Source organism: Eleutherodactylus coqui, chromosome 6, assembly GCF_035609145.1.
Source record: "Eleutherodactylus coqui strain aEleCoq1 chromosome 6, aEleCoq1.hap1, whole genome shotgun sequence".
NCBI classification, from domain to species: Eukaryota; Metazoa; Chordata; class Amphibia; order Anura; family Eleutherodactylidae; genus Eleutherodactylus; species Eleutherodactylus coqui.
Genome location: NC_089842.1, coordinates 238,210,470 through 238,235,853, shown reverse-complemented (window position 1 = coordinate 238,235,853; position 25,384 = coordinate 238,210,470). Strand labels below are relative to the sequence as shown.

Below are 25,384 nucleotides of genomic sequence, written 5' to 3'. Positions count from 1 at the left end.
TCAGCAGGCGGGGATTTTAAATCCCCGGCTGCTGAATACTACTCAGAGCAGTTCAGGAGAACTGCCGGCCCGCCGCGCTGAACTCCGTCTGCCGGAACCAGGTGAGTATATTTTTTGTTTGTTTGTTTTTACACATTTCTGGATGAATTTCCGGGAAGGGCTTATATTTTTAAGCCCTTCCCGAAAATTAATCGTGAGATCGCCCGCAGCCCATTGCTTTCAATGGAGCCGGCTCCATTGAATTCAATGCGCTGGACAGCTCCAGCCCGTTTCTATTGAAACGCGGCTAGGAGCAGTTTTTTCGGGCGAGTTTTTTGGCCCCGGTCACGCAATTTGCGGATGCGCATCCGTCATGCCATCCGCAAATCACGGGAAAAAACGCCCGTGTCACTAAGGCCTTACTGTGAATGCAGGCTGGCAAGTCGGTAGAAGCAATAATCGCCAATAAAGTGTATATGGTTGAAGGACGGTGCACCGTAGCTGCAACTTTCACTTAACTTATTTGAAAGTGCAAGTATACTTTTTCAGATAGGTTGCCATATGTGTACCGAGGAATAACACTATTTATGACCATTATATGATCTGTATCCTGAATTTATAACCAGTCTTCTTCTCTGCAGGCTGCATCTCTATTTTTCAGTTCTCTTTGAGCTTGTCAGAGAAACCTGCTTTAATGTCTTCTATGCACTGAACATGGAAAAAACTAATTCTGTTCGCTAACCTTCTGTAGTACACACAGATACACAACATCGGCATGGAGGACAGTATCTGTAAATCACTCACCATTAGCTCCAGCAGCCATGTCTGTACGAGTCTCTCACTCTCCTCCATCTTCCCTCTCCTCATCATAAAATTTTATGAGCAGCATGATTCATCACTCTCCTCCACTTCCTGTTATCCATCTTCTTACCACACTTGACTGCTTACATCTGCACCAGATGGATCCTCTAGCACAGATCCATCGTAAAATCTGAGATGAAATAGCATAACATGCTTTGCTATGTCATCTGGAAAAATGCCGGAGGGCATAACAAAAGTCGGGCAAACCACATTATAGTCAATAGGGTTCATTCAGTTTCGTCATAGGATGAACTCAGCACAAACACACGTGTGAACTCAGACTTAGAAATAGGAGAGACTCTAATGGCCATTTTTCTGCACCCCAATTTCTATGTTTGCATGCATAATTGAGGCACTTGGCCTAGTTTTTACATCAAACATGGCTTTTTGGCCACAATTCTTCCATGATGACCACTTCTAGCCAGACTTCTCTGAACAGTAGATGGGTTCCCACTGGTTTCTACCAGTTCTGAGCTGATGGCATTGCTGGACATCTTCCAATTTCAAAGAGAAGTAAGTATCATGTGTCTTTCATCTGCTGCACTGCTTCCCTGGCCAAGCACTGTGTCTACAGTCTACAATGCTACCAATTTGTTTGCACTTCTTCAAAAGAGCTTGAACAGGACATCTTGAAATCCCAGTCTGCTTTAACCCCTTAAGGATATGTTTTTTTTTCTACCATTTTCCTTTTTTAAAGGATGCATGGCACCTCCTTACGCTTATTGGCAAGGACATCTGGCAAGAGTCATACATGTGGTGTACATTAGATGTAAATTTGGGCATGGCTGATCTATGTGTAAGTTGACTATTTGAAAAAGGCGCCTGGGGCGCTGAAACGCATAGCTTGATAAACCATAAATATTTTTTATACCTTTTAATGACTAAATCCAAAAATCTTTTATACTTTGGCGAATCCTATTTGGCTTTATTTGCTCAAACCACTCATACCTCTTCTGTAGAGATATTTAATTCCCTAAATACGCAGAGAAATCTTTTTTCCTCTTTTTCTTCTATTCACCCAATTTTAAGCCTCCTACACAGCTGTGTCTTCTGTTTTAGTTAAAGACTGTATTCCAACCTACACATGAATATGATGATCATTATCACCTGTTTCGTATAATTGGTTAAGCATACACCTGACTGCAATCCTACAAAAACACTAATTGCATGCATAGAAAAATTGATGCCGTCTTGAAGGCAGAGGGTGCTCACCCCAATTATAGATGCGATTTACATTTCTCTTTTGTTCAGTCATTTCATTAATTGACAACATTGAATAAAGTATTAACACTTCTAGCTTTGAGAGCATTCTTACTTTGAAGCATTTTTTCCACACTTGCCTAAAACTTTTGCACAGTATTGTATATACAAGCTAAATCAGAAGACTGAATCCAGGTCACAGACAAGCTGAGCCAGAACACTCGAGACTACAGGTCTAGACATGATAGGCAGGTGCAAAGTCAGACAGTCCAGGGTCAGATGCTAAATAACCGAAGAGAAGGTTATTCCAGTAGGAGGGTCAATGGTAAACTGGGCCAGGTATACAGAATACAATCCATAATTCCACACCCGAGTTTTAATAAGAAGAGCCAATAACTGCCAAGAGAATCCTGGGTAAACTGGGTTATGTATCCTAGCTAGATTATCTGATTAGCAACTGCTGCTGTAACTTCTGAGCCCAGAACCAGAGAGGAGAGTTTAGCAGCGATGACTAGGTGTGATCACACAGAAGAGTCAAGATTACGGTAATAAAAGCTGAATACGTCACCGGAATCAGACGACTACATGACCAGAGAACTGTCAGATGTGCCAGCCAAAACGGTGGCTGCTGGTTGGAACACAGTGAGGTATGTAACATTACCCCATTTTTAGCTATGTTTTCTTACCTCCAACACTCAGATTGGTTCCATTGCCAAATTTCAGAGAAAGTGTAGTGTGACGATACATACAGTAATAAACTCCAGAGTCAGCGATTTGTACGTTATATATCTCCAAGCTGGCCACATAGTTCTCATGTTTGCAGGCATATTTGTGTGTATCATTATCCTTCAGACATGACTTTACACGGACCGGGTCTTCACCATCTCTCCATTTTTTATAGTACCAGGAGAATTTTACTCCTACAGAGTTTGCACTGGACACACAAGTGATGACTGCGGTGCCATTAACATCCACGGATACAATGTTCTGGGGCTGATGCAGAACCATTTCACCAGTGATCCCTGTAAGAGAAGACTTCAGATATTTAGTAAGATGCATCATATCTGTCAGGAGATTGTAGAACGCACAAAAGCCATAATACTCAGAGTGGCTTAATGTACAGAACACAAATCGAAGAAGATAAACATCATCAAACAGATGGGACATCTATCTATCGATCTATCTATCTATCTATCTATCTATCTATCTATTTTCTCTATCTCATATCTATCTATCTATCTATCTATCTATCTATCTATCTCATATCTATCTATCTATCTATCTATCTATCTATCTATCTATCTATCTATCTATCTATCCCATATCTATCTATCTATCTATCTATCTCTCTCATATCTATCTATCTATCTATCTATCTATCTCTCGCATATCTATCTATCTCTCTCATATCTATCTATCTCATATCTACCTATCTCTCTCATATCTATCTATCTATCTCTCTCATATCTATCTATCTATCTATCTATCTATCTATCTATCTCATATCTATTTATCTCATATCTATCTCTCTCATATCTATCTATCTATCTCATATCTATCTATCTATCTCATATCTATCTCTCTCATATCTATTTATCTCATATCTCTCTATCTATCTATCTATCTATCTATCTCATATCTATCTATCTATCTATCTATCTATCTATCTATCTATCTCATATCTATCTATCTCTCTCATATCTATCTCTCTCATATCTATTTATCTCATATCTATCTATCTATCTATCTATCTATCTATCTATCTCATATCTATCTATCTCCTATCTATCTATCTATCTATCTATCTATCTATCTATCAATCAATCAATCAATCTCCTATCTATCAATCTCCTATCTATCTATCTATCTATCCCATATCTATCTATCTATCTATCTATCTATCTATCTATCTATCTATCTATCTATCTATCTATCTATCTATCTATCTCATATCTATCTATCTATCTATCTATCTATCTATCTATCTATCTATCTATCTATCTATCTATCTTGTATCTTTTTCTTCTTATCTATTATAACAGCTTTAATTTTGTTACCTTGAATAAACAGAAGTATATAGAGAACATCCATGTTTGCTGCTCAGCACAGGGGTCCGGTACAATCAGGGTATTACTGTACATTATATTGTTATACATTCCCCATATGTGACCATATATAGAAATGTAAAGAGCTCTGGCTCCTCCTACCATAACATTAAAGGCACTGCCAAATACGTATTTCTCATCTGAGCGAGAGATAAAAGAAATATACATTTGAAACTAAAATATCTTAAGATCAAAGCAAGGATTTCTAGGTCTCATTCCAAGTAGAAGGACATTCGATACAGTATTTCATGACTTAAAGTGACACCAACACTAACACTTTCTTCAAGTACAGGTTAATGCATACCTAAATATACAGTGGTGCTTGGAAGTTTGTGAATTTTTTTTCAGAATTTCCCATGTCGGCTTATATTTGATCTAAAGCTATGTCAGAATTTCACACAAGTCTTGAAAAAGTTAAAAATATTAGCCTTGGTAATTTCTTGAGGAAAATGATCTAATATCACATATCTATGAGTGGTTAAAGTATGTGAACCTTTGTTTCCAGTATCTGTGTGACCCTATTGTGCAGCAATAACTGTATCTAAAGGTTTACAGTAATTTTTGATCAGTCCTGCACATTAATTTGGGGGAATTTTAGTCCATTCTTCTGTGCAAAACAGCTTCCGCTATTATGTTTTTGGGTTTCCTTCCACAAATTGCTTCTTCAGGCCTTCCACAACATTTCTGTAAGTTTAAAGTCCGGACCTTGGCTTGGCCATTCCAAAACTTTAACTCTAATCCCCTTTAACAATTCTATTGTAGAATTACTTGTGTGCTTTAGGTTGTTGTCTTGCCATGTGTTCCAAGGTCTCTTGAGATTCAGCTCATGGACAGAGACCCTGACATTTTTCCTTGAAAATTGTTGGTTTAATTCAGAATTCAGTGTTCCGTCAATGATGGAAAGCCGCCATGGCCCAGGCACAGCAAAACAGGCCCCAAACATGATACTACCACCTCCGTGTTTCACAGATCATATGAGGTTTTTATGCTGTGTTTTCTTTCTCCAAACATGACACCAAATTTAAGCCAAAAAGCTCCATTTTAGTGTTATCCATCCACAAAGCATTGTTTCAATAGCCTTATGGCTTCTTCGGGTGATACTTAACATTGCCGCCTGTCTGCAGTTTGCTCTTTTTTGGAGAACAGCAACTTTCTCCTTTCATTCCTGCCTTACACACCATTGTTGTTCAGTGTCCCCCTAATGGTGGACTCATGAATATTAATATTAGCTAATGTGAGAAAGGCGTTTACTTTCTTAAAGTTTACCTTGGGTTCCTTTGTGACCTCACAGACTATTTCCCACAGGAAATCCTCAGGTGGCTACCCAAACAGTAGTCTCCTTTAGCAACCGCTAACATGTAGCTGATCTGACGTCACCCAGTTGTAGTAAACATGGGAAGAAGAAATTGTGGTCAGACAAAGTAAAGTTGTGGAAGGTGATGTACAGTCAGCAATGGTTGATATGCAGAGCTCAAGGTGGAAAGCAGAAAAGAGTTTGTGGTCAAAAATACAAGCCTGACCAGTAATATAGATAATAAGAATATGACACCATAACAGAGCATTAGTGCCTAATAAACCTTATTGCTTTGGTCCAGAGCGATTGGAGAGGCTCACTTTTAAATCCCAGTATCACTAGGTAGTCCTGCAGCTATCAGCGAGGTGTGGCTAGTGATTGACATTTCTGTCAGCCAATTGGCTTCTCCCTCTTCCCTATATAATCAAGTGCTTCCTGACTGGGAGTTGCCAGTGATTTTCAGTATTCCTTGAGCAGTCAGCCTGCTCAGAGCTCCTATGTGTCTGGTTCCTGTGTTCGGGTTTTTTCCCCCGTTTTGTATCTGTTGTTTGTCTGGTATTCAGTTGTTCTTGTCTTTTAGTTTTTGTCTGTCTCTATTTCTTCCTTGGTTGCCAGCACTCTGGTTCCCCTCGGACCCCTTTCCTGTCCTTGTGCAAGAAAGTGGGATCATCGCTTTCGGGATGGATGCTCCGCTGAAAGGTGGGTTCAGTCTGAGGGGTTTTGAGTGCCCTGCTCTGTCCATTACCTCACTTCTCTGTCTGGCCTGCGCCTAGCCACCCATATTAGCTAGTTTTCATGTCTATTCTGGCTGCCCTCATACCAGGTTCCTGTTTGCAGTCCAGGACAAACGTAACATAATCATCGATCCAATAAAATTGCGCTAAACGAAGTATGGATCCTATTCAGGCACTTACTGATAAGGTTGATGCCATGTCTATACAGAATCCAATGCAAGCTCTGGTTCAGCGAGTTCTAGCATTGTCACAGCAAATGGCGGACATTATGCAACAGTTGTCTGCCATTAAGTCTTTGACTATACCATTTGATGTTTCTGCACAATCTGAGCCACGGCTTGAGTTACCAGACTTTTTTTCTGGCAAGCATAGCGATTTTGTTTCATATGGTAAAGCTTGCAAGTTCTATTTTCGTTTGAGGCCAATTTCCTTGGGAAATGAGATCCAGAAGGTAGTCATTGTAGTCTCTTGGTTACAGGGAGACCCTCAGGCCTGGACGTTTTCCCTTTCTCCCGCCTCACCTGCTCTGTCTTCAATAGACAGTTTTTTCTCAGCGCTAGGCCTGCTCTATGATGGTCTGGATCGTGTGGCCCTCACTGAAAGTAAAATCCGCATGATACTACAAGGCAATCGTCCGGTTGAGGATTACTGCCCGAAATTTCGGCTCTGGGTAAATGAAACTCAGTGGAACGATCCGGCTTTGAGAAGCCAGTTCTGTTTCAATCTGTCATGCAAACTGAAGAATGTAATGGTTCAGTATGCTACACCTTGCATGCTAGAGGATTCTATGGCCTTGGCAATTAGGATTGATCTCCGTCAGCGGGAGAGAAAGCAGCAAATGGTGTTTGAGTATCCCTCCTCATCGTCTATGTTCCCTGAAGAGGTTGTGGGTGAACCTATGGAGATAGGAACAGTTTCTATTAATAGAGAATGTAGGGTTATTCGTCTAAAGAAAGATGTGTGCTTTTATTGTGGTCAAGATGGGCACTTTATTCACAGTTGTCCAGTGAGATCCACGAACAAGCAACCAGTTATTCGGCGGGATCCACAAGTTGCTTGGTTGGCTAAGTCCAGGTAAACTTTCCCAGCTGAAGTAGTTTCAGATAAAAACTTCATATCTGCTTGTGTTTGTTTGGATAGTGGGTCAGAGATTAATGTGATTCTTAGTTTGCCCTAAAAGCCGGTCTGAAGATGGAAACTCTCTCCAAACCAATTTCTGTTTCCACTATAGATTCGTCCCGTTACTCCTGAAGCACTTTGTTCCGGATGTACGATTAAGGGTTGGACCATTTCATGAAGAAACTTTATTGTTGTATGTCTGTGAGGGTCTGCCTACTGATATTTGCCTTAGATTACACTGGTTAAAATTCATAACCTGATAATCGACTAGGTTTCCAGTAATATTTCTGCGTGGGACACCTGTTGTCTAACCAGGTGTATTCCTGCAAATACCCCAGTTAGGGAGTATTAGCCCTCATCCTGATTCATGGAAAAGTACTGATCAATCTTACTTTATTCACTAGACCTGGCGTGATTTTTCCTGTTTCCAGTTACCCTCGGGTTTCGTACACTCGTTCCTTACAGACTATTGTGACTGAGACCGATTGTGTAAGGTGCAATAGTTATATTCAGGGTGTCTTAAATTATGTTTTTGCTCCTTATTGTGGCATTTATGAGTTTGTTTCAGGCCCATATGGATAGGTCATGTATAACGTTTTGTCCATTGAAGGAGTTGAAATGTTTTTTTTTTTGTCCTAAGGGTTCAGAGGCCCCTTTTGTTTAAAGGGGGGTAGTGTTACGTTACACTTAGCACACTCAAGTATTTGCCAGAACACGTTTGCTTCTGTTGGGGTCTATTCTGACTAGCCAGGGTAAACATCTCCTGTGTGTACTAGTCCAGAGTAATTAGTCTTGCAACTGTCAAAGAGGTGTGGCTGGGGATTGACATTTCTGTCAGCCAATCAGCTTCTCCTTCTTCCCTATATAATCTAGCTCTTCCTGGCTGGGAGTTGTCAATGATTTTTAGTGTTCCCTGAGCAGTCAGCCTGCTCAGAGTTCCTGTGTGTTTGGCTCCTGTTTTCGGGTTTGTTCCCTGTTTTGTATCTGTTGTTTGTTTGGTATTCTATTGTTCTTGCCTTTTAGTTTTTCTCTATTTCTTCCCTGGTTGCAAGCACTCTGGCTCCTCTCGACCCCCCGTCTTGTCCTTGTGCAAGAAAATGGGGTTGTCCCTTTCGGGAAGGGTGCTCGGCTGCAAGATGGGTTCAGTCAGAGGGGTTCTACCCCGTTCTGTTCATTACCTCACTTCTCTGTCCAGTCTGCGCCTTGCCACCCGTATTAGCTAGTTTTCATGTCTGTTCTGGCTGCCCTTGTACCAGGTTCCTGTTTGCAGTCCAGGATGAACGTAACAAATATAATCCCAGAGAATGGTGCTGTGCAAAAAAATATGCTGCATGGATGTGCAAAATACACGTGACTGAAGCTATATGCCCATTGCTTTCAATGGGGCCGGGGCTAAATCACTTATGGGCTAAAAGTCTGGGACCCTCTAGGTCCGGGGATGTAACTGTTGTCAGTGCTGGTGTCAGTGCTGGAAGCCGCCTCTCATGGAATTGAGCGCTGATGCTAAGTAGCCTGCCCGTTATAAAACTGTAATGGACAGACTACATAGCAGCACAGCTCATTGCATTGAGCATTGGCTTCCAGTGCTGACACCAGGAAAATGATGGGGAAGCTTATAAATCTAAAATTAGGTGGCAGGTTCCCTTTAAAGAATCACCTAGCAACCGAACAACACCTTTAATTTATTTTTAGATACATTTGATTAATTTATTTGAATAGTGTTTAAAACTGCCCCCAAAAATATCAACTAAAATGTAACCAAGGAGTAAATCAAGGGATTTAAAGATGAGATTTAGAAAGGCGGGTGTGAATTTTTTTTTTTTCTTTCAATAAGTTTGTATTTCTATTTTAAGAACCGGCCTTTTGCTTTGGTTTTAGAAACTTTGCCAAGTTTGCTTCTTATCTACTGTAACTGTGAACAGGATGCTGTGTGACGTCCAGTCTCTGTGGTTAAACCAAAGCTCACTAACTTTAAATACTTTAAGTTATGAAGAAGTTGAGTCAAAAAGAAACAGAACTTTACTGGCTCAATGTCCTTCTAAATCATGGGCACCACATCTACTTTCTATCCTGGCCACACATCAGTATTATGGTAACTATACAAGTGTTTCTGCTTTATGTAAAACTAACTTTCTCTGTTGCTCTTCACAGAAACAAGAAAGGATGAGGTTTTGTTCTTCAGTTGTTGGTTAAATTTTCAATGCTAAAAACATAGTAACATAGTATGCAAGGCCAAAAAAGACAAGTGTCCATCCAGTTCAGCTTATTACCCCCTGATTTCAATCCAAAAGAAGGCAAAAAAGAAAAACTATGAAGTAGAAGCCAATTGTCCCCATGTAAGGGAAAAAATTCCTTCCTGAATTCATGAATGAGTGAGTGCTGCCTCTCATTGGCTGAGCGCAGGGACCAATCACAGGCAGCTCTCAGCTGTCATTCAATAGCTGAGAGCTGCCTCTGATTGGTCACAGTGCTCAGCCAATCAGAGGCAGCCCTTTCAGCAGGTGGGGGTTTTAAATCTCCGCTTGCTGAAAGCTCTTCATAGCAGTGCAGGAGAAGAAATGGCTAGATGTGGCTGAGTCCCGGCAGCTGCAGAGAGATGAGTATATATATATTTTTTTTTACGAATTTTTGGATTGATTTTCAGGGAAGGGCTGATATTTTAAGCCCTTCTTCGAAAATCAATGCAGGACTTGCCAGCAGCCCATTGCTTTCAATGGAGCCAGCTGTATTGCCGGCCCCATTGAATTCAATGGGAGAACATTGCAATCCTCTGCCACAGCTGTCACAGCTGTGACAGTGGATTTCTTCATCTCCGCGGGGAGTCCTATTGTCACTGGACACTATGACAATGCTGTCACAGTGTTCAGTGACTAAGGAATCATGATGTTCTTGGTATATCAATAGGGCAACTGCAGCTGCTGCCAGCCCTATTGACCACAGGTGAAACCTCTGGATGTGACAGCATCCAGGGGCTTCACATCCAAGGAATCCCCTGCTGCAGCTGTCACAGCCGCAGCAGGGGATAGTGGGCAGCGCTCTTTTTGAGTGGATAAACGCTGCTAGGTGCGGTTTTTCCGCAATGACGCCCGCTTTGGTCACGCAAATTTTTAAACGCATCAGTTATGCGCCCATGTGACCGAGCCCTTACATTTTTTATTTTTTTCATACAAATAGGGAAAAATGAGAAAAAAAGTGTTTTTTTAATGTATTTTTTCAGCTATTTATTTTGTTTTTTCACACTGTTTATGTCCATGATGGGGACCTGATCCACAGCAGCTATGATCGCTATGGTAAGGCATTGCAGGATTTATATGCTGCAATGTCTTATCGCTGGTTATAGTGATTATAGGCAATGGCAAAGCAAGACGCCTGTATCTGACATCTTGTTGCCATGGCAACCCGTCAGCCTTTTACGATTACATCACGGGGGTCAGAAGACATCACAGAGGGAGCACGCTCCCTCTGTGAACCCTTTACACCCTTCAATCTACAAAGATCATGCCTTGTAAGGGGTTAACAGCTGTTGCAACAGGAAGGCCGACTATCAGTTACAGTCGGCTACCACTGCTGGATGTTGCAGGATCTCTTCAGATCCTGTGAGATCCACGTGACATAGGGTTACATCATGTAGTCTTAAGTATCACCCTTCCATGATCTAACCTTACATCCTGTAGCGGGAAGGGTTTAAACTAAATAATCCCAATTTTGACAACTTTTCGGGGTTTCGTAGTCCACCAATTTAATTTGTGACTTTAGTTGCCCACCTTTGTACCCACTCAAGATCTGATATATCCTTCTTGAGTACCGGTGCCCAAAACTGTCCACAATATTCCATGTGTGGTCTGACCAGTGACTTGTAAAGAGGAAGAACAATGTTCTTATCATGCGCCCCTAGACCTCTTCTGATGCCCCCATAATCCTATTTGCCTTGGTAGCAGCTGCCTTACACTGGTTGCTCCAGTTAAGCTTACAGTTAACTAAAATCCCGAAGTCTGTTTTCATGTCAGTGTTTCCCAGTGGTTTCCCAATTAGCGTGTAATAGTGACATGTTTTTCCTCTGCCAATGTGCATAACTTTACATTTATTGGTGTTAAACCTCATTGGCTACTTTTCTGCTCAAGCCTCCAAGTTATCCAGATCCTCCTGCAATCGCATTGTGTCCTGTCTTGTGTTAATTACTTTATATAGTTTTGTGTCATCTGCAAACATTGATATTTTGCTACGCAATCCTTCTACCAGATCATTAATAAATATATTAAAAGAATAGGGCCCAAACCCCCTGTGGTACCCCACTAGTAATTTTGATCCAATCAGAGTAGGTACTATTAATAAGCACCTTCTGCCTTCTATCACTAAGCCAGTTACTTACACACATTCTTGACCAAGCATTCTCATTTTATATACCAACCAATCAAATTGTTTGGAAAAGTACAGATATACAAGATACAGTGGCTCTCCCCATTCCAGTCCAGTACCTCTGCACAGAAGCTGGTTTGATTGGTTTGACGGAAGTGATCTCTCACAAACCCATGGTGGTATGGGGCTAGACAGCTATTTTCCTTGAGGTACCCTCGGATAGCATCTCTTAGAAACCCTTCAAACGTATTACCCACAATAGTAGTAAGACTTACCAGCCTGTAATTTCCACTTTCCCTTTTTAGCAGTATAAGTACATAGAGATTTTCTCCTTCCTCCCTTTGGAAAAATTTAATTTGGACAAAAGGAAGAGGGACAAGACTAAAAAGGAGGAGGAAGAGAAGCAGAGATGGCCTTTCATCCCACAAACATTCATGAACTGGCTACAGTCATTCACGATCTTGGCTAGTGTCATAAGTGAAAAGTCACCAGAACATTGTTTTTCTGCTATATGGATGCCATAAGGGAGGCTCATCATACATATGAGGGGAAAACATGGCTCCACTATGATGCGCAGTTCGACAAAGGAAGGTAGTCCATCTAACCATTCGTTGGAATCATAAAGACGCTGACCTCTGGTTATGGGTTATGACACCTTCTAATTATAGGCAGTCTAGAGATGAGCGAGCACGCTCGGTAATTTGAGTTACTCGAGCGAGCCTCACTCATCTCGAGTAACTGCCTTCTCCTCTGAGCGTGCTCAGGGGTGAGCGGCGGGCTGCAGGGGTAGCGAGGGGGAGAGAGAGATCTTTCTCACTCTCACCCCCGCTCCCCTCCGCTGCCCCCCGAGCACGCTCGGAGGAGAAGGCAGTGAGCGAGGCTCACTCGAATAACTCACCTTACCGAGAGTGCTCCCTCATCTCTAGGGCATTCCTTTCATGCAAGAGCTGGTTCAACTGGGACTTTCGGAAACTCGAATTGACCGGGAGCTATGCTCTGTGCTGTATAAATCATTTGATGTGGTTGTTGTTTGGGTGCAGCGGTACAGAAAGGGGCTTTGCTAGCAAAGACGGACTTTGAGAAATGTGCAGATCACAAGGGAGTATAGAGAAGATTTGGGGAGGTAGGTATTTTTGGACTAGTACAATAGTAGATCTCTAATGATGGCTGAGGTTGTTGACAATTTTGACTTTATTTTTTTACAGACGCGGGGGGCAGTACCAGGTTCAGGGCTTTTTATAGTGATCAGTGGTGCGTCAGAAGGTGGTCAGACTCATGGGCGTTGGATGGACTTGATACAAACTTGATGCTCTTTCCTATACTAGAAGAGGTGATAATTTGGGATGACCATTTGCGCAATTAAAAGGTTAGGTTTAAATGTAACAACATGGGAGTCATGCAGGGTATCAATAACATGACTGTATCTTCCCTGACGGTAATTCAGGTGCTTAGGCAATTGGTGTTAGAATTTTTGTTCCTGAATGCATGGGAGCTTACTGTACATGTACCTGGAATTGAAAATTCAATTGGGGACTCTCATTTCTTCATTTCATAATCTTCTCATTATCTTCATTTCATTATGTATTGAGGTCCTCTTTTTCCACAACCTTGTGTGTTCTCAAAATACGTTTTCCAATTTTGTTGTTTCAGATTCCTTGCCATTAGAGATGAGCGAACATGCTCAGATAAGGCAGTTACTCGAGCGAGCATCACTCTTCTCGAGTAACTACATACTCATCCGAGCAAATGCGGGGGGGGGGGGGGGGGGCGGCGGGGGTGAGCGGGGGGGGAGGGGGTGGAGCAGGGGGAAGAGAGAGAGGCCTTTGGAAGCTCTGCAGACTCTTACGTGTTCATAGCTTCCAGAATCGGCAAGCAGCTTCTTGCCAACCAGCTGGCCCTGTCAGAACTACGGTTGCTTCCTGTCAACCCATGTTCTGCAGCCATTTCCACTCAAAGGGTTGGACACCAGATGGAGGGTCTTTAACTACCGACTTACGCGAACTCTGCGTTACATCTAATGTGCTTTTGGAATTCTCACCAGTAAATGGCGGGTTTTCCTGAGCACCATTCAGATAGAGCCCGAAAGGGCATGCTCGCTAGATAAAACCACCATAGTTCTGAATATTTTTGGCCGGATCAATGATGTGGGTTGGAAGCTAGAGGACGGTCCAATGCCCACAAACACACCAGTTGTAGGCACGGAACGGAGCCAAGCGAATAGTCTTGCAGCTTCGGGACCTATGGTTAGAGACCGTTTTGCAGATTACTTCATGACATTTCATGAAGAAGTTCCATGGCAGCTGGCCTCTATCCATGAAGCCTGAGCGGCAGGACTTTCCAAACCGTGTTTTGATTTTTTTCTCCTGGCTTCCAAATTGTTTTTAGTTAGCGTTTTCCTTTTTCTTATTTTTTTTTTTAGGTAGGGACTTGCAAGTGATGAGGACTCTTGGCAGGCATTGTGGGCTTATATAATATGGCCATACTTAGCTGATTTACATTTGTATTAGCTGAATATGGCCAGATTATAAACTAATGGCTCATTATCAGTGTTCCACGTATTAAAAATTTGGTATTTAATAATAACGTCTTTCTTTATTTTGTCCTCAAACGTGATGGTCACCGTAAGATTTAGCGTTTGTGTTCAGAAACGCCGTAAGACAACTGTGAGAAAAAACTCCCCTGTGAAATTCGGATTTTAAAGGATAATGTTTACAACTCCCTGTTGCTGTATCCTTCATGGATTCCAAATGGGATACGAGTGGAGGCAGTTGTAACAATGTGGTAAGTTCTCCTCTTGTCCCAAAAGTGTTCTGCAACACCCTGTTCTTATATCCTTCTTGGAATCCAATTATAGTACAACAGTTGTCACAGCCCTGAACATCCAACATGGTTACAACTCCCTGTTCCCGAATCCTTCTTGGAATCCAAGTAGGATACAGGAAGAGGCATATGGGAAGTTCAACTGATTGGTCCACAAGTGTTCCACAACACCCTTTGTACCGTATCCTTATTGAAATCGCACTGGGAAAGGCTGTTGTAGAAAAAATGTGGTTGTTCACCGTTTAAACTATTGTGGATAATTGATGTGTGTGTTGGATCCTCACAATGAGCAACTGACACAAGTTCTGTGCAAAAATGTACAATTTTACAAAAATTACAAACATTTTTTTAAAAAAAAACCTAATTTACTGCATGCTTTCAGAACATGGATAAACTTGCCAAAAACAAATTGTAAAGTTTTTTTTTTACAGATTTTGAAATCTATTACGCTCCTGAGAGGGCGCCACGTTGCACGCACCAGTCTGGCTGAATTCCCTTTGACGCTCGGGTGTGGCACTAGGTGGTTCTGTGAACAGCGATGAAGAAGAAGAAGGCAGCGGAGGTAGTGGTGCCGCGTAACCTCGTCCTATAGAACCGTAAATTACGTTCATATCGTCCATATATGCACCGCTCTGTAAGTATCGGCCCTGCTGAAGGTGCTGCGGGAATTGGGAAGGTGCTGCTTCTGGTGTTGGTGGAGGTGGCTGCACTCTGAATCTGACTATGACGGATATTATCTATAACAGCATAGAGTTGTGTTGCGGAATTTGGCGATATCACCATCTCCATCAAATAAAGCATAAACGATTGCGTTTGCAGGCGCTACTCAACCAGAACCTGTCGCATATGTGACGCCACTAGCATCCCAAAACTATCACAGCTGTCTCGGGCAGCATGCAGCTGCTGTAAAGATGCCAGTACCTCCCTCTGTAGTTGAATTTGGTGGTTCATTGCATCAGGTTGAGCAACCTTGCCCATCTTCTCGAAGGAAGACTGGGGGTCACTGTGGTTGTCATCTCTGCTGCAGCCCCCAAACTAGTTGAAGGCGTGACAGTGGCCTCTGTGGACTCCTCATGGAGGGAAAGGACTGGTTCTGACTGGGTCCCCTCCTCCGTCTCTGTATTGTCTTCAATGTTGTTGCTTACACCGTTGAGAAAGAGAAACAGCCTCCATTAAAATTTGTTGACTCTTAGACCCATTTACACTGACAGATGATTGCTCAAAAGTTGCTCAAATGACAGTTTGAGTGACAGTTTTGAGCGATCATCTTTGCATAGTCTATAGTAGCTAATTAGCTACTATACAGCTATGTAGGTGCAGTGGAACACCTCTATCTCTCGCCAAACACTACAGCTGTTCTGCATAAGCAAACAGCTGTAGTGTTCTCTGCGCTTACAGCCTGTGTCCCGCTGTGAATTCACAGCGGGACACAGGCACAGAGAACCTTATCAGTGCAGCCGCTGATAACAGCCAGCTCCGCTGATAAAAGCTGATTGCTCAATTCTAGCAAGATAGAATTCAGCGATCAACGACTCGTGCACAAAAACTGCACAATGTTAGTGCATTTAGACAAAATGAGAATCGCTCAAAAGATTGGGGAAAAGGACAGAGTCTGGGTGGAGGGGTGATATGACCGAAGGCCAGATCAGACAAGCTGACTGTGTAACAGATGTTCAGCGGTGGTGGTGTCACAATGGGAGACCACAATACTTACATATATCCTCCTTGGCAGTTAGGTCCGCAGATGTCCACGTTGCACCAAACATTTAGGCTGAACGTTCCTCCCATCGTCGCTCCTTTAGGATTTTATCACTGTACTCTTCTGAGTTGGTGTCCCAAATCACATGGAAATCCTCCATGAGGACGACTAAATGGCCCATGTCCACCATTGCTTCTTTGTGGTGTCTTCAGAAGCTCTCAACTTCCGCCTCCACTCCCCCTTCCTGTTTGTCCTGGCAACAAAACCAGGTTAACGCCTACAAACACTGTACATATGCTGTGTACAGCGGATGTACAGCATTAACTAATGCTTCCATTGAAGTCAATGGAGACCTCCCTCGGCGCAATTTATTTGCCACTGTGGAAATACGCAGCAGAATTCCTCAAGTGAACATTGGCAGGCAGAAAGCTATTAGGTTCAATAGAACCTATTAGCTGTGGAATTCCCACACGGATTTCCGCCATGGGAAAAGTGGTAGAAATCCATTCGTGGGCATTAGCCCTACTTTAATCTTTTACTTGTATATTGTTTTGTGAGATTTTTAGAAATCACTTTTCTACCACTGAAGTTTGAGGAAGCAACAACTTTCAAGTTTTCTCATGTGTTTCTCATTACCTCTTTCATCCTAAACTCATTGCACATTTTTAGCTTCTAGTTCTAGTTTTTCAGAGTCTCCTAGGTAGGTGTGATGTTCACAGTAGCAGATACAGGTGGTTTTTATATGAATGTATCAAGGTGTACACATTAGAAAACTAAACTCCCAATTCTTCCTTAGGAAACTGTCCATATCTTTGAGATGTAGTGCAGCTAAAACTACAGTGCACGGCCTGAGTAGTTTGGGGCTTTTCCATTCCCTTTACCCTATTTCTATAAATATTAGGAACTTTTCACACAGGAAAGAAGAGGTCACACGCCGCACCGCAAGTTGCAGTAAATTCTGCCACCAAATCTGCAAGCTAACTGTGGATTTTGGTGCAGAACTGAAAATGGCTTTAAACCTGTCTACAGTTCTGCATCAAAATCCGTAGTTATACCTGTAGATTTTGGTGTAGAATTCAGCAGCTACAAATTTGACTGTGTCCTGGCATAGTACTGCAGGGTGCTAGTGTAGTATGTCTTCACTGGAAGACATGGGTGGGGGGGGGGGCTGAGCTACAGGTAATGCCCAGGTCACACCCAGGTCATGCCCACAGCTGCCAATTGGCTCCCGCACACACACCTTCACAAATTACGACGTCCGAGCTCTGAGTTGAGCATCTCCCCAGGACCTGTGTGATCTGCAGAGCATTCCCCGTGGACAGGACATCAGTGTGGCAGCAGTGGTAAGCCGGTGGTGTACAGCCTCCATCCTCCTCCTCCCTGGTCCTCTGTCTGCTGCCAGAGTGTGGCTCAGGGAGAGGGACACAGCATGGGGACAGTGAGAGTGCAGTCGGTGGGGGATGGGAGTGAAGATGTGTTAGCTGTCAGGGATGGGCTGGTATGTGGGGAGAGAGGAGACTACAACCCGGAGAGGGAGCGTGGCATGGATGGTGAGAGTAGGGCCGGTGGAGGACGGGAGCAGACATGTGTGAGCTGTCAGGGGGATGGCCCGGTACTTGGGGAGAGATGAGTCTACAACCTGGAGAGGGGCGCGGCATGGATGCTGAGAGTGGGGCTGGTGGAGGATGGGTCCAGAGATGTGTGAGCCGTCAGGGGGATGGCCAGTACATGTGTGTATGGGGAGATGTGTACAAGATGTACAAACAAGGACATTTGTGAAAGTGTGTGTTCGGGAGCCAATCGGCAGCTGTGGGCGGGGCATGGGCATTACCTGTAGCGCAGCCCAGCCAACCCATGTCTTTCGGTAGAGACATACTACACTAGTACCATACTGCAGTGTGTTATCTGAGCAATCTCGTTTTTTTTAGGTCTGTCTGTATGTGAGGTCTCCAGAACTGAACATTGAGTATTGCAGCTGTGAGCTCACAAGACTTCTGAACAGTAGGATCAGAATCTCTCTTGTTCTACCAGTTACACCTCCTATGCAGCCAAGCATTTTACCGTTTTGCTACAATGTTGACTCATTGAATCTGTCAGAAATCAGAACCTCTTGTTTCTTCTATTTTGAGGTCCTGTCTAACACCGAACTGCCAGTATGGTACTCAGATAGGAATCCTTTCCTCCAGAATTATTATTTTACATTTGGAAACGCTGAGCTGCAGCTTCCAGTGTTTTTACAATTTACATGGTTAACTCCTGAACAACCACTCATATGTCTTTAGACAGCGGCCATTAAGGGGGTTTATTCTACAGTGCCATCTTTTAACGGTGGCTGCATCAGAAGCCTAGTGCAGGTCTCTCAGGCCCGGAGGCGCGGGTACTGAGCTATCAAATGACAGCTTGGCACTTTCTCTATCAGTGGGGACTGAAGAAACCTTCGATCTCTGCTGTTTAACCCCTTACATGCAACACTTAGTGCGACTGTGGCACTGAAAGCTCTGACAGAGGGAGGAGGCTCCCTCTATCACCCATTTGACCTCTTTCTAGTGCACTACTATACTGAACTATAGTAGTGTATTAGAAGAATGATAACATTTGGTGATATTCAAGTCCCCTAGTGGGACAAAAATAAAAAGTTAAAACAAAACATTGCTCAACTATCCAATGATGACAATTAGAGACGGGCGAGCACCGTCAGTAAAGGCAGTTACTCGAGCGAGCATGGCTCTTCTCAAGTAACTGCATACTCATCCGAGCAAATGCAGGGGGACGGTGGGGGTGAGCAGGGAGGGAGAGTGAGAGAGATCTCTCTCACCTCCCCGCTCCCCCCCCCGCCAGCCCTCCGCATTTGCTTGGACGAGTATGCAGTTACACAAAAAGAGCGATGCTCGCCCGAGTAACTACCTTTGCTGAGCATGCTCGCTCATCTCTAATGACAATCCTTGCACCATTATAGATGTATTGTGCTTTGTGATGGACGGCTTGTGTGCAGCTGTATAAACCATATATCCAATAACGTACAGTTCCCTTCATAAGCTATTGTTGATAAATCTCCCCCCGACCATGCGTACCTCCCTGGAAGCCTGGAGTGCATTTCTTATGAGTCAATCAACCTCTCCCCAATGGTGTGAATGTATATATACATTCATATATCTACAATCACAGAAAATGGCCGTTACTTACCGAGTGAGGATTGCACATAGATGCATCCTCTCACCATGCAGGTAGCTGACTACCAAATGGAGGAGCCAATAACACCTGTGCAGGACACCGATGAGACAGCCACTCACACTGCCTCTTGATAATGAGCGGGGTGGCTGCTTGGTGTATACTCCCACACATAGTGTTTTTAATTTCCCCTTCTGTGATACATTCATATATCTAGCTTCATAGGAAATAGCTAGCAGTTAAATGGTTAATGAGCTCGATATTATACCCTGGAATGTGTAAGTAGAATGTTGAATTACTCTTCCCCGTACCTTTCTCATGGGAATCCTGTCTGGGGGAAACACTGGGACCTCATACACTGATAAGGAAAAGCTACTTAGATAATGAACACAGTATAAGTGTGGTTTGTCCTCATCAGTTAGAGGTGACGTGTTTGGTAGTGGCATATACCTGGGGTGTTAACATATGTTAATCTGAGAGTCATTACATACTAAGCCAATTGTGAGTTGTTATGAGGTTGGGGGCGTACATGTTAAATGATGCATCATGTTCAACTATATCTGTACTGTTAAGATGTAAGTAAACCAGAAGTGTATTAGAGAATGACCAACATGCAGTCAGAGTCATCTGGAATATGATATTATTCCCATAACAGATACTAGAACATTTTATTAGTGGCCTATCCACAAGTCCTTGGAAAAACAGTGGGATTAATTACATAAATGATTTATTTGACAAAGTTGGCAAAGTTAAAGTTTTTTCAAGACTTACAGGCAAAGTTCAGACTCAGGAGGGTGAGAGTCTTCCCTATTTTAAGGTTTGCTCTTTTCCTGAAGTACTTTAATATGTGTATAGTTAAAATCAGTCCTACAGGTTTTGCAGAAAGACAATCAACCAAATATTCAAAAACTAGAAATGTGTACGACTGTTTGACGAGGAATCATGGGGTTAGCAAAAAAAAATCCTCCTACTGAATTGGGAAAAGGATTTGGGAAAAATATGTCCCATAGAAAGTTGGGAATTGGACCTCAAATTATCAACACGAGCAACAAAAGGAGCCGCGATCCTGGAGACATGCACAAAAATTGTTACACGCTGGTACCGCACTACAACAATTCTGAAAAACAGAGGTTTAGGTGATGGCTATCACTGCTGGAGGGAATGCAGTCTCCCTGGACCATTACTCCACATCTTTTGGGATTGTCCCCGCATGCAACTTTTCTGGGAAGAAGTATTTAATACAATAAACACCTTAGCAAACACCCAGGTTCCCAAAACACACAAAACAGCTTTACTACTATTGAATTTGGAGAATTACCAGGTCGGTCTAAAGAAATAGTTTGGCCATATCTTTATGACAGTACCTAATTTAATTGCTAGAAATTGGAAGGTCACACTCCAACCAAAAGGGAAAGACCGTCACACCGTATTATCGACTCATGCCACAATGGAGAAATCGATGGCACTCAGATCAAATACGTTTCACAAATATCAAGAAATGTGGAATGTCTGACTTACACATTATCCATATCAATGTCAAAAGAGAGCCGGTATTGTTGTTGCTCAGGTACTAAGTAGAGATGAGCGAGTATACTCGCTAAGGCACATTACTCGAGCGAGTAGTGCCTTACCCGAGTATCTCCCCGCTCATCTCTAAAGATTCAAGGGCCGGCGCGGGTGACAGGTGAGTTGCGGCGGGGAGCGGGGGGGGAGAGAGAGATCTCCCCTCCGTTCCTCCCCGCTCTCCCCCGTCGTTCCCCGCCCCCCACCGGCCCCTAAATCTTTAGAGACGAGCGGGGAGATACTCGGCTAAGGTACTACTCGCTCGAGTAATGTGCCTTGGCGAGTATACTCGCTCATCTCTAGTACTTAGTTATCTAATGTTTACCTACCTAAAGCTATGGAATTTTATGAATAAAGATAAGCAACTGTCAAAAAATGTTAAACATTCTATGTGAATAAGCGAGTTAATGTTGAGCTATGTGTGATATTTAGATTAATATTAGAGATGAGCGAGCGTACTCGGTTCGGGTGTTTTTGAACTCGAGTACCGCTTTTTTCGAGTAACTGACTACTCGGACGAAAAGATTCGGGGGGTGCCGGGGGTGAGCCGGGGGTTGTAGAGGGGAGTGTGGGGGGGGGGAGAGAGAGAGCTCCCCCCTGTTCCCCACTGCTACCCCCCGCTCCACCACGCCGCCCCCGGCGCCCCCCGAATCTTTTCTTTCGAGTAGCGAGTTACTCGGAAAAAGCGGTGCTCGAGTTCAAAAACACCCGAACCGAGTAGGTTCGCTCATCTCTAATTAATATCTCGTCATTCACTCTGATGCAGCATAAATGTTTGTTCTCCCTGTTTTTCCTACCACAAAATAAAAAATGTTTAAAATAAGCTATTTTTGACACCTTCAACTGTCAGCATTTTATGTAGCATGGCTTCAAACACATGAGATGCTAATAAGACATGATCCATTCTACTGGTAGGGGTGTCCAAATACTTTTGGTAAAATTATGTATATTGTAATAGATCAACAAAATAATCAATATATTAAAGTTTGTACAATCGTATGCAAACATTTAGATCCACATTTCGTACCAGAATATATAGCATTTTCCATCTTTACATCTCTGAAAAGTAATTTCTATGTCTGCCGTTTACGCATGACCAAATGACTGGACAAATCTGCATCAAATTTGCCACATAGGTAAATCAGACACTTCCGAAGGTTTTGCCTATAATCAAAATGCAAACGCAATTATTGAAGGGATTGTCCAGTTACTGGACATCCCGGCTTCAATAACACCCCTTGTATTTATGCCTTAATGATGTGGACCCTTTTTTTTTCCATTTTCGTTTTTTCATCCCCCCATTAAAAAAATCGTAACTCCTTTATTTATCCATTGACGTCGCTGTATGAGGGCTTGTTTTTTGCGGGACAAGTTGTAGTTTTCAAGGGTGCTATTTGAAGTACCATATAATGTACTGAAAAACTTTTTTAAAATTCTAAGTGAAGTAAAATGAAAAAAAAAACAAACCAACATTCCGCCATCTTTCAGTGCGTTTTGTTTCTACGGCGCACAAACTGCAACAAAATCGACATGATAACTTTATTCTATGGGTCAGTACAATTGCTACGATACCAAACGTGTAAAGTTTATTCTTACTGTATTATACTTTTTTTTTTCAAGGACATTTAATTTTCTTCGATTATTTTCTGCCGCCATCTTGTGCGCGCGATAACTTTGTAATTTTTTTTGTCGATGTAGTTGTGCGAGGGCTCATTTTTTGCGGTACGTCTTGTAGTTTACATTAGTACCAAATTGGAATATATATGACTTTTTGATCACTTTTTATTGCGTTTTTTCTGGGAGACAGGGTGACCGAAAAAGTGCATTTCTGGTGTTCTTTATTTTTTTTTTTCAGACGACGTTCACCGTGTGTGGTAATTAATGTGCTACTTTGATAGATCAGACTTTTATGGACATGGCAATACCAAATATGTATTTTTAATTTATTATTTAGATTTTTTAATTATAGATATGGCAAAAGGGGGTTGATTAAAACTTTTATAACTTTTCTTTTTTTTACAATTAAAAAAAACTTTATTGATCTTTTTTTAACTTTACTTTTAAGCCCCCCCCCCCCCCCCCCCCGGGGGACTACAACATGCGATTCTTTGATTGCTCCTGCAGTATGATTTAATGCTACAGCTTTACGTCATACTACAATTTGGCAGGCAGCCTATCAAGCCACCCCAAGGGGATGGCTTGATAGGCAGCCCTGGGGCCTTTCAGAAGGCCCCTGGCTGCCATGACACCTACACGGTCCCCCCCCCCCCCCCGATCTCACCGCGGGGGGCGAGGGTGTACAAGACCCCCAAACATTGTTCAGGGCATTTAAAGGGTTAACAGCCACAATCGGCCACACGGCTGAAACAGCTGACGCTCATGCTGTAGCTCTCTTCATACATACCCTGATGCTCCAGGCATAAATGTACGCCCTGGAGTGTGAAGGGGTTAAAATAATAAGGTGAACTATACTTATCTCTCTGCACTACAACCTCACTGCTGTGATTTTTGTGACAGATGATGTCACAGGAAATCAGATGAACACTAGCCAATGTAGGTGAAGTACTGGCATCATTGCAGTCAGGAAGTGAGCACCAATGGCAGAAGAATGAGCAGTTATGCTGTAGCTTCTGATTGGCTGCAGGAGTCCCCTTATTTACAGTGACTTCATCTGTCACAGCAATCATCGGGACCACAATGAAGCTGCAGCGCTGGATCCCGGCGGCCATGGAGGGGAAACTATAGTTCACATAATTATTTTAATACATGGGGTCCTACTGAAGTGGGGTTTTCCAGTAACTCGATAACCTCTTCAATAAAAATATCTTCGCAGCGCCACTGGCGAGACCTCAAAATTCTGCACGTAACAGTCCAGCTATTTTTCTTTACTCCCTGTGAATAGACTTTGCTTTATTATGTTAATTATGTTGGCTCCATATCAGAACCAAAAGCAGTTTTTAACCACACGCACAAACACTTACACGAAACAGACCTGTGCAAGGCCGGGGAATTCTGCTAGTTACCCATAAATGGAATATTTAAAAAATGGAACAAAAACTAAAGCTCAAATCAACCAAGTCTTGAAACAGGAAGTGACTGGGCTTATATTGGAATGCCTGTTTTATTTCTTCTGGCTTTCCCTCTACGCTTTTGCTAAGGTAAGAGTGGATTTAGTACGCTGTAAATATGTACTAATTTTGGAAAATTCTAGAATCGTTCTCTTTTTTTTATTAGGACACCAAGACAAAGGAAATATGATGGAAGAGACAACTTATAATTCCGAAATGACCATCTCCGAGGATTATTCTGGATTCATACCCCCGTGTAACAATGAGGATGTATATGCGTTCGTTTTTCTGTATACAACGATATTAAATTCCTTTTTCTTCATATTTGGAATCACCGGAAATGTCCTGGTCATATGGATCCTTATCACGTACGAACACATGGAGTCGCTCACCAATGTTTTTATATTTAATTTATCAGTTGCGGACCTTCTTCTAACGGCATGTCTACCGTTTTTTGCCGTATATCACAGACAAGGATGGATTTTTGGACCGGTCACCTGCAAAGCATTTAATATTCTCTTCTCTCTGGCGTTCTACAGCGGAATTATCTTCTTGACGTGCCTAACATACTATCGGTACGTTGCAGTTGTGAATCCATTATCGGTACTGAAAAACAAAAGACACTTGAATGGAGTACTTGTAACAGTGCTCTTCTGGGTAGTTAGTCTTTGTGCTTCTATTCCTGTTATCATTTTCCAAACTCAGACCTGGTTTTCGGATTTTGCCCAATGTGATTATAAACAAAAATACCCAATATTGGTTATTCACTATCAGCAAAACGTTTCTTTTTTTGTTGCTTTTTGTGTCATTGTATACTGCTATTTCAGGATAATCAGGACTTTAAACAATTCTCGATCACAAATCAATCATAAACCGGTTAAACTCATTCTGGTTATCGTTGCGCTCTATTTGGTCAGTTGGGCACCCTACAATATTGTCATATTATTACAGTCATTTGAACTTCAACAGTTGTTTTTGAGCTGCGAACTGAGAAAAAACTTGATATATGCAAAGTATGTTACAGAGAACATCGCATTTTCTCATTGCTGCCTCAATCCCATTTTATATGCGTTCGTTGGAGTGAAATTCAGAACACATTTAAAAAGCATCATTAAATGTGCCAAACACAGAAAACGCTCCCAACAGCATGCCACCAGGAGTATCTCCCAAAACCATGATTATAATGAAGTGGGCTCAGTTTTCTAATGGTACATGTGTTCTGCAACTTAGGAGGAGCCGTAAAAGCAGATAGTCTTTGTGAAAATTCCACATATTCACGCTTGTTTATTTTTGCATTCTTAGCTATAGTCCATTTAATTTACCCTTTAGTGACCGGCTTATTTTGCGCATTAATGACCAAGCTGTTGTCATAGGTTTTTCATCATTGTATTGGAAGTGTTTTGTTGACTTAATCATGT

General features: G+C 42.4%; 2 protein-coding genes across 2 annotated transcripts in view; one reads left to right on the top strand and one right to left on the bottom strand.

The window, feature by feature from the left end:
• The window catches only part of LOC136571913 (SLAM family member 5-like), a 520,182-nt gene that overhangs the window by 461,488 nt on the left and 33,310 nt on the right, over positions 1–25,384 (bottom strand). The window lies entirely within an intron of this gene.
• Positions 24,235–25,237, top strand: LOC136631645 (chemokine XC receptor 1-like). Its single transcript, XM_066605930.1, has one exon. The coding sequence runs from the start codon at positions 24,345–24,347 to the stop codon at positions 25,170–25,172; it is 828 nt and encodes a 275-aa protein (XP_066462027.1). The 5' UTR covers positions 24,235–24,344; the 3' UTR covers positions 25,173–25,237.

Coding starts and splice junctions, on each gene's coding strand:
- LOC136631645 (XM_066605930.1), top strand. CDS start 24,345: ATGGAGTCGCTCACCAATGTTTTTATATTTAATTTATCAGTTGCGGAC.